Source organism: Portunus trituberculatus, chromosome 40 (assembly GCF_017591435.1).
Source record: "Portunus trituberculatus isolate SZX2019 chromosome 40, ASM1759143v1, whole genome shotgun sequence".
Lineage (NCBI taxonomy): Eukaryota > Metazoa > Arthropoda > Malacostraca > Decapoda > Portunidae > Portunus > Portunus trituberculatus.
The window spans coordinates 5,486,600-5,495,000 of record NC_059294.1 but is presented as its reverse complement, the minus strand read 5'-3'; the positions used below and the strand labels follow the sequence as shown (position 1 = coordinate 5,495,000).

The following is an 8,401-nucleotide window of genomic DNA, read 5'->3' as shown; positions in this document are numbered from 1 at the left end:
CCATATCATCACATGCATCCATCACCTGCCAACTATTCATCCAGCTCTTCGTTCCTTTTCTACCATTTACACCCTCCTTTTCTGCCATCAACCCTATCCTCGGTATTCATTAAGCCCATCAACTCCTCTTCACTCACACACTGACTCATGGCTCACTGTACCCTTTTAACCCCTCGATCATGGCCTAGCAGGCTAGCAGGCTAGGGTAGCTAGCTGTCTTCCTTACCTGCTAACTATCCACTCTCCGCCACCTTAAGGTAATCATGATCGACATTTTGTGTCGAGTCATCTCACTGTTGGCATAGCGACACTAACTTTATCGATTGAAGATGAATGCATTTTTGTAAAAGAGAAGAGTTATGATACGTGTGCCTGTTAGTGTGCAGATATCGTGTTGTTTACTAATAGATATATCTATATCGACATACCAGGAAAGGGAGATGCAAATTAGTGTAATCTACTTGGATCCGGCCTGTCATTATTACTGTGATCTGATTGATCTCACTGAATATCATATTAATTACGCATTTACTTGACATGAAAACGCACGGGAGTTTAATTAATGATATCGATCCTCCCCTCCCTTCCTCAACTTCATGAGCGATTGTGGAGTACAATGCGTGTGCATGCTCTTTTAAGTAATCAATATATCTGACATTATTGCATATTCTATAATAACAGTGACTGCTACTATGCAGTTGCTGGTAAGTATTCTATAGCAATCTCCGTAGGTAGATTGCAACGAAGAACAGCAGCACAGTAGGAGAAATAGTGGGGGACTTCGTAAAGAGGCGCGCTCGCCTTTGAATCAATATACTCCTGTTGGACACAAGCCCCTTAGGTGATAGGTTTCAAGTCATGAAGACTACATTAGCTGATATGATATAAGTTTAATTCTACTAGTTACTTTTCCAATAAATCGATAAAAAGTGGTGCACTTCCTGTAAAACCAAGTTAGTTCATAATTAATACCCTGGTTGTCCTTTAAGTTGGCGCTCCCTCAGCAGCCAATCACAGTGGAAGGCAAGTATTGGCGTGGTGATTCTCGTTCCTCATTGGTCGAATGGGTGTGGTATGAACCCAAACACCTATTGTATACTACATCTTTTCCTTATCAATCAATTTTGACATGATCATATGTAACTTTTCATTATTAATGCACGTTAAAAAACACCCAAAAGCCCTTGATGACTACAGCTATGATTTATCATTGGAAATATGCGGGAGAAGCAGTGGAATTTTCCATACTACTGCCTTATGACATCCTTCCGCTCTCTAAAGTAGTCCTGTAAGCTCTATCTTAATTAACCACTAAACATTTCTAGTAAATTTTCCGGAAGACTAGTGATTCATGCATTAATATTCATCCAGCAGAGAATGCGTGGGGAGAATGAATAGGTAAGAGAGAAAGAGAGAGAAAAGATAGAGCGCGCAGAACAAAGGTGGGAGGGCGCGTTGGCTGGTCGGCGGCAGGAATAAGCGGTCTTTTCCTGCGAGTCGTCAAGGCGTGCAGTTGTCCTTACTCACTCACGAAGCAGCTCTCCACCGTTCAACATGTCTAACCCACAGGTGTTCTTCGACATCTCTGCCGACAACAAGCCTCTCGGCAGGATTGTCATGGAGGTAAATAGTGATAATAATTATTACGTACTGGGATATAAGCGAAACAAGAATCGTGTGTGTGAGAGCTGTCAAAGTGCCGCCGGTTTTAGCTATGGGGATACCGGGTACCGGGAGATAGTACTAGGTGACAGCTGGGAGCATGGGTGGTGTGTCATATATGGAGACGAGAAATTTATATACAGTGCTTGGTAAAGTATGAAGATTGTTTTCCTGGTGATAAAGGGTGGACGTTACTGAAAGGAGGTAGATTAGAGTGAAGTATCCGCGACAGGATGACAGGCAGTACGGCTTCCCAGGGACTCTTAAAACGCCAGGAGACTAGTTTATTTGAAAGTTACTTTTCCTTCAGTCATATTTTGTTTCTTAGGTGAGGTAGATAAGTGTGAATCCGAGTGAGGGCAAGGGCCCAGCAGGGAGGTTTGGCGTGTCGGCTCTACTTGAAATTAAATACCAGATGGCTATTAATAGTATTGCAAGTTGCACGAGCTCATATATATATATATATATATATATATATATATATATATATATATATATATATATATATATATATATATATATATATATATATATATATATATATATATATATATATATATATATATATATATATATATATATATATATATATATATATATATATATATATATATATATATATATATATATATATATATATATATATATATATATATATATATATATATATATATATATATATATATATATATATATATATATATATATATATATATATATATATATATATATATATATATATATATATATATATATATATATATATATATATATATATATATATATATATATATATATATATATATATATATATATATATATATATATATATATATATATATATATATATATATATATATATATATATATATATATATATATATATATATATATATATATATATATATATATATATATATATATATATATATATATATATATAATTAATTTCCTGATAACACACGTTTATATCTTAGTTTTAGTTTACTGTGTGGTGGGGGGTGGGGCAAACAATCCTCTTTGTGTTTGTGCTTTTAATTGATAAATTTATTCGGTGAGAGAATGTAACATGTTAGTTTTGCCTTATATTTTACCGCTTTGTCAGTACAGTATAAATACAATTTTGGTATTGTAACTATGCAGGAGTTTGAACCAGGAAAGAAGCCTGACAGGGTGTAGTCATGGCTCGAGAGTCAGGATTAACCTGACGGGTCGGTTACTTGATATTGAAATGCACTCTCTCCCTTCCTTTCTTCTGGCTTTCCTTCAGGTTATGAAATTTGGCAGTGTTAGACTTGCTTTGATTTCTTGAATGAAAGTATTGTACTGAATTATATAGACTTTCCTTTTTGCATATTATTCATTAAGTGTAGCATCCATATTGATAATGAATTTTTAACATTTTTTTTTTATCTACTGACAAATCATAACTGATGATCCAAAGTATATTGTCAAATATTTTTTTTTGTGCCCTAATGATTTTAATATTGGATATGTAACGAATATAAGTATTGGGTAGAAATCTTAAATGCCTTTGTACACTTGTGCAGGGGCAGATGTTATTGATTGTAATAACATGCTGTATATAGATTATATTAGTGGAGGGAGGAGATGAGTATAAAAAAAAAAACAAGGTCATTTGTGCAATTTTTTTTTTTTTTTTTTTCTTTCTTTTATAAACTACATATTTCCTGTAATCTAATGCATATTAGTATATTGTGAATGATTTAGATATGAATTCCACATGGTTTGGTGAATTGTCATTATTGATGGTTTAAAATGAGTACAATGATTCATTAAACATGGTTTATTTTGATGTGATAGTAATGCTGGTTGTCACTGTAATGGAAATTTCATTAGTATATATTAGTTTAGTGGTTGATTTTATAATCTCAGTGATTGTTGATGCATTGTACATCATGTTACTTAGAATATCTGGATACTAAAATATTGATTCCTTTGCAGCTGCGTGCTGATGTTGTGCCCAAGACTGCAGAGAACTTCCGTTCCCTCTGCACTGGGGAGAAGGGCTTTGGATACAAGGGCTGCACATTCCACCGTGTTATTCCCAACTTCATGTGTCAGGGTGGTGATTTCACTGCTGGCAATGGTACAGGTGGGAAGTCCATTTATGGTTCGAAGTTTGCTGATGAGAACTTCAACCTTCGTCATACTGGCCCTGGCATTTTGTCCATGGCCAATGCTGGGCCTAATACTAACGGCTCTCAGTTCTTCCTCTGCACTGTCAAGACTGCCTGGCTGGATGGCAAGCACGTTGTCTTCGGTTCTGTTGTGGAAGGCATGGATGTGGTCCGTCAAGTTGAAGGCTACGGCTCACCCAATGGTAGCACCAGTGCCAAGATTATTATTGCCAACTGTGGTCAGTTATAACATTCCTATTAAGCACTTGAAAGCAACTGTAGAAGTCAACACTGCAGTGTTAGTAGGAACAATGTACGTTACGTGAATTAAGAAAAATTTCATCTTGCTTTAAGATTTGTTTTGCATGGTTTCATTGTATTGAATGTTGACGCCAGGCTGATATTCAGTGTTAGTCGTCTACTCCCTTGTCATCAATAAATCATGAAGATTACTTTTGCAGTCTTTGACCATTATATGAATGAATGGTATGAAGAGGGCATTAGATAGGTGTCAGTGGGTTATGGTGGATATGGAGGGAAACCTGGTCCTTTGTGAAGTGGTCGTCATTTGGTCTTGGTGGACGAAATTGTAAAGATGTAGTGATAATGTCAAATAAGAGATCTGAAATGTTGACACTAACTACAATTAATGTAGTTGCATTCACAGGGACTTTTGGGTAATGTCTTTATTCTAGTCTTTGGGAATGTATATTCTCTGGAATTTTGGGGATGCTCATGACTGGAAAGTACAGTTCTACCGCAAGAGGTGACATGTTAACACTTAAGTGGAAAAGCCCAATTTCACTCACTTTTGTATCATGACTCCATTTGAACCCACTGCAAAAATATGTAAAGATGGATCGCCTTTATTGAGTTGAACTTGATCAAATTTGATAGACAGCATTTTGCAAAATGAAAAAAACATGTTCACATTTAATTCTCATGATTTATTAAGAAGGAAAAAAAAAAGATTGCTTTTTAGCATATAAATAAAAGTTCTTTGGTCAAATAAGAAAATTGAATATTGTTTTGAGTAAAGTGTATAATTCTTAATTTGCTTCCCAATTGTGGTGCTCTGATAGAATGAAAATGAAAAACATTTGTTTCTGATCTTAATAAACAGGTAAATAAAACGACTGCATACTCACAACTTGTTACTAAAACCATTATTTCAAAACTATATAAATTGTATGTTCACCCGAATTGTGATTTTTTTTTTTCGGTAAATGCTATTTCACCAGTGAGATCTACAGTATTCTTTCATCAGACAATCCAGAGGGATGCGACATGTCAAATTTGCATATCAAAACCAGAAGAAACATAGTAATAACTATTACACATGCAGAACGAGAGAATAATTGTACCAGGACTTATCAAATCCCAGAGAACATATTTAGCATGAGTTAGTTACTACTATACGGCCTTAAGGCCCTGTATATTACATATGCAGGCCTATAAACTGTTTCCCTCCTACGTATGTTCATGATTCAGTTTCACAAACGGACTTTTTGGGTCCACCTGGCGTCAGCCTTTACTTAGGAAGGAAAGAGCATCGCCAGCGAGGAGCCCGTCTGTCCTCTAGATCTGCAGCAAATGACCAACAGACAGAGACAGACCCATGGATCTTGGAGCCAGGTGTGCGTGAATAATGGCGCGCTTTAAAAAAAACTAACTTGACTCCATAATGGAGTCACATTCCCGTTTAAGGGTTAAAAGGAAACGGAGTTGAACTTCTGGATGTTCCTAGACCTTGAGTTCGTATTTGTAGGGAGTCCCATAATTTTGGTAAATATGCATGTTATTGTAATAGCTAAATAAAGAGTAAAAAAGAAAGTAAAACAAATACATCCATCGGCATACCAGGGTCGTCGACTACACTGATGTGGGCCTCTGGTGGGAGCAACAGCAAGTCTCTACTCTCTACCTATGTGCCGCTTCCTATCGTGCGGACGCATAAGGGTTGATTCGCACTATCGGTCCGGTCTGGCTTCGCTCGCTCCGATCTCACTCCGGTCAAGGTCCTGGCGTATTCAAATGTACGGTCTGCTCTCGCTCCGCTATCGGTCCCATCCCTTCCTCTCCTTCAACACTAGTGGAAGTCACACCACTAGTGACGGAGGATGAGTGACTTTTCTCCATCTTCTTAACGAAGAAGAAAGAAAGCAAAAAAGTAGATTGTGGGTTCATCCTATGCTGAAAGATAGAAAGAGTGAAGGAGAGTTCCATGCTTTATATCCTCATCATATTGATGATGAGACTAAATTTTTCAACTACTTGTGAACATTTGAAAAAAAAAATATATATATACTCTAAAAAATTAAGGATGAAAACCACAAGATGTAATTAACTTCTGCATATTTTTTTTCCAGTGTACTCATATATATATATATATATATATATATATATATATATATATATATATATATATATATATATATATATATATATCTTAGAATATATTACCAAGGAGTTAGATGATGGAAATAGCATAGATGTTATATATCTAGATTTTAGCAAGGCGTTTGATAAGGTACCGCATAGGAGGCTAGTGTACAAATTGAGACTACATGGGATAGGGGTAGGTTAGTTGATTGGATTAGTGAATGGCTTTCTGATAGGAAACAGAGAGTAGTATTAAATGGGGCAATGTCTGAGTGGAAGGAAGTGGTTAGTGGGTACCCCAAGGATCAGTGCTAGGACCTCTTCTTTTCTTGGTGTACATTAACGATTTAGATATAGGAATTAGTAGCAAAGTATCAAAGTTTGCAGATGATACTAAGATAGCATGTGCAGTACAGGGTGAAAAGGACAATTACAGAATACAACGAGACCTGGACAGGCTGATAGCATGGGCAGACAGGTGGCAGATGGAGTTTAATTCTAAAAGTGTCAGGTTATGCATTTAGGTAAAGACAACACAAACTTTAACTATGAGATGGAGGGATGTTGGCTAGAGGCAGTAGAGGAAGGAAAGGATTTAGGAGTAGTGATAGACAGGACTATGAAATTTTCAAAGCAATGTTTAGAAGCAAGAAATAGGGCAAATAGGATCCTGGGTTTTATAAATAGAAATGTTAGTTATAAAAGTAAGGAAGTGGTGCGTAGCTTATATAATTCCTATGTTAGGCCCCATTTAGAGTATTGCATACAGGCCTGGTCACCCCACTATAGGCAGGATATCAACATGTTAGAAGCAGTTCAGAGAAGAGCAACTAGGATGATACCAGCATTAAAGCGCCTGGAGTATAGAGATAGATTAAAGGAATTAAACATGTTTTCATTTGAGAGGAGATGTATAAGAGGGATATGATAGAGTTATTTAAAATGTTCTCAGATACAAACTACATAGATGTGAGATCTTTCTTTACCTTAGAGGAGGGAAGTAGGACTAGAAATCATGGCAGGAAGATTAGAAAGCAAGGCTGCAGGTTAGATATAAGAAAATATTTCTTTAGTCATAGGGTGGTAGACTTCTGGAATGCATTGCCAGAGACGGTTGTAAATAGCACTAGTTTGACAATGTTTAAAAACAGATTAGATAAGCACTTAAATTTATTAGATTTATAATTATGTATAGCGCTGCATGATAGTTTTTATAAGAAATTTACTATAGTTAAACAAGACATGATCCCCATGTATGGGGATTACAGATTGTAGAGGAATTCGATGCAGGACTTAGCCCTGTTAATGGGCCAAATATTTAGAATTAGTATATAATGTATTGTGTACTTGTAAGTGTATCTTTAAGTACTGATGACGAGGTCGCTGTGCGACTGATACAGGATAACCTAGATGGGCCCTGGTGGCCCTTTGTTATCCTATTATTTATGTTATGTTATGTTTATATCCCAACTGTAAAAATTATCCTTATATCAGTGATAAATAGAATTTTATTCTCTATCTAATTATTTGTGCACCTATTGCATGATCCCATTGTAGTGTTTTCTTCTGATCCTCCATGTTTTATAGGATGAAAGGCAGAAACATTTCCCCATACAAAGGCTGAATCATGACTGGAGCGGACCGTTGCTAGTTCACACTGGCTGCAACAGTCCGGTCTCGCTCCAGTCAAAATATCTTTTGAATGTATCACGACTGGAGCGAGAGCGAACTGTTACCGCCAGTGTGAATGCTTACATTGAAATGCATTAAACATTATTGGACCGGACCGAGACTGGAGCGAGAGCGGAGCGCGATCGAACCTATGGTGTGAATCAACCCTAACAGTGCCACTGTGGCACTGTCCCAAACTGTAACCAGGGAATGGCTAATGTCATTGAACTTATGATAAATAATATACAAGTAAGAATAAAGAAAAAGTGTCTCGTTATTGGATGTTATTGCTAATCTCGTGGAAACAAAGGGTGCTACAGTTGCGGAGTGCATAATACACGAGCCGCAAACTGGTGTGTATAGAGTGCACATAATAATATTGACGCATGATTGATATGCCATCTTGGCCATTCTTTAGAGCTATATATAATTAATACGAAGTACTTATCGTTATTAGTGGTAATGTTTGGCACTGTTTTGCGTATGATCACGAAATGTCTTGCCTATGAATGTGATATCTACATTCCCATTACTTTCTTCCGTGA

General features: G+C 36.4%; 1 protein-coding gene across 1 annotated transcript; it reads left to right on the top strand.

Moving 5' to 3' along the window:
• Window positions 1-1,298: 1,298 nt before the first annotated feature.
• On the top strand, window positions 1,299-4,255 carry LOC123516238 (peptidyl-prolyl cis-trans isomerase A1-like). The gene is made up of 2 exons (XM_045275470.1): window positions 1,299-1,623; window positions 3,628-4,255. The coding sequence occupies exons 1-2, from the start codon at window positions 1,555-1,557 to the stop codon at window positions 4,051-4,053; spliced, it is 495 nt and encodes a 164-aa protein (XP_045131405.1). The 5' UTR covers window positions 1,299-1,554; the 3' UTR covers window positions 4,054-4,255.
• Window positions 4,256-8,401: the final 4,146 nt, after the last annotated feature.

What these genes read in the sequence shown, in the direction of transcription:
- LOC123516238 (XM_045275470.1), top strand. Translation starts at nt 1,555, where the DNA reads ATGTCTAACCCACAGGTGTTCTTCGACATCTCTGCCGACAACAAGCCT. An exon ending in TCGGCAGGATTGTCATGGAG is followed by an intron (nt 1,624 to 3,627) that starts GTAAATAGTGAT and finishes ATTCCTTTGCAG; the next exon opens with CTGCGTGCTGATGTTGTGCC.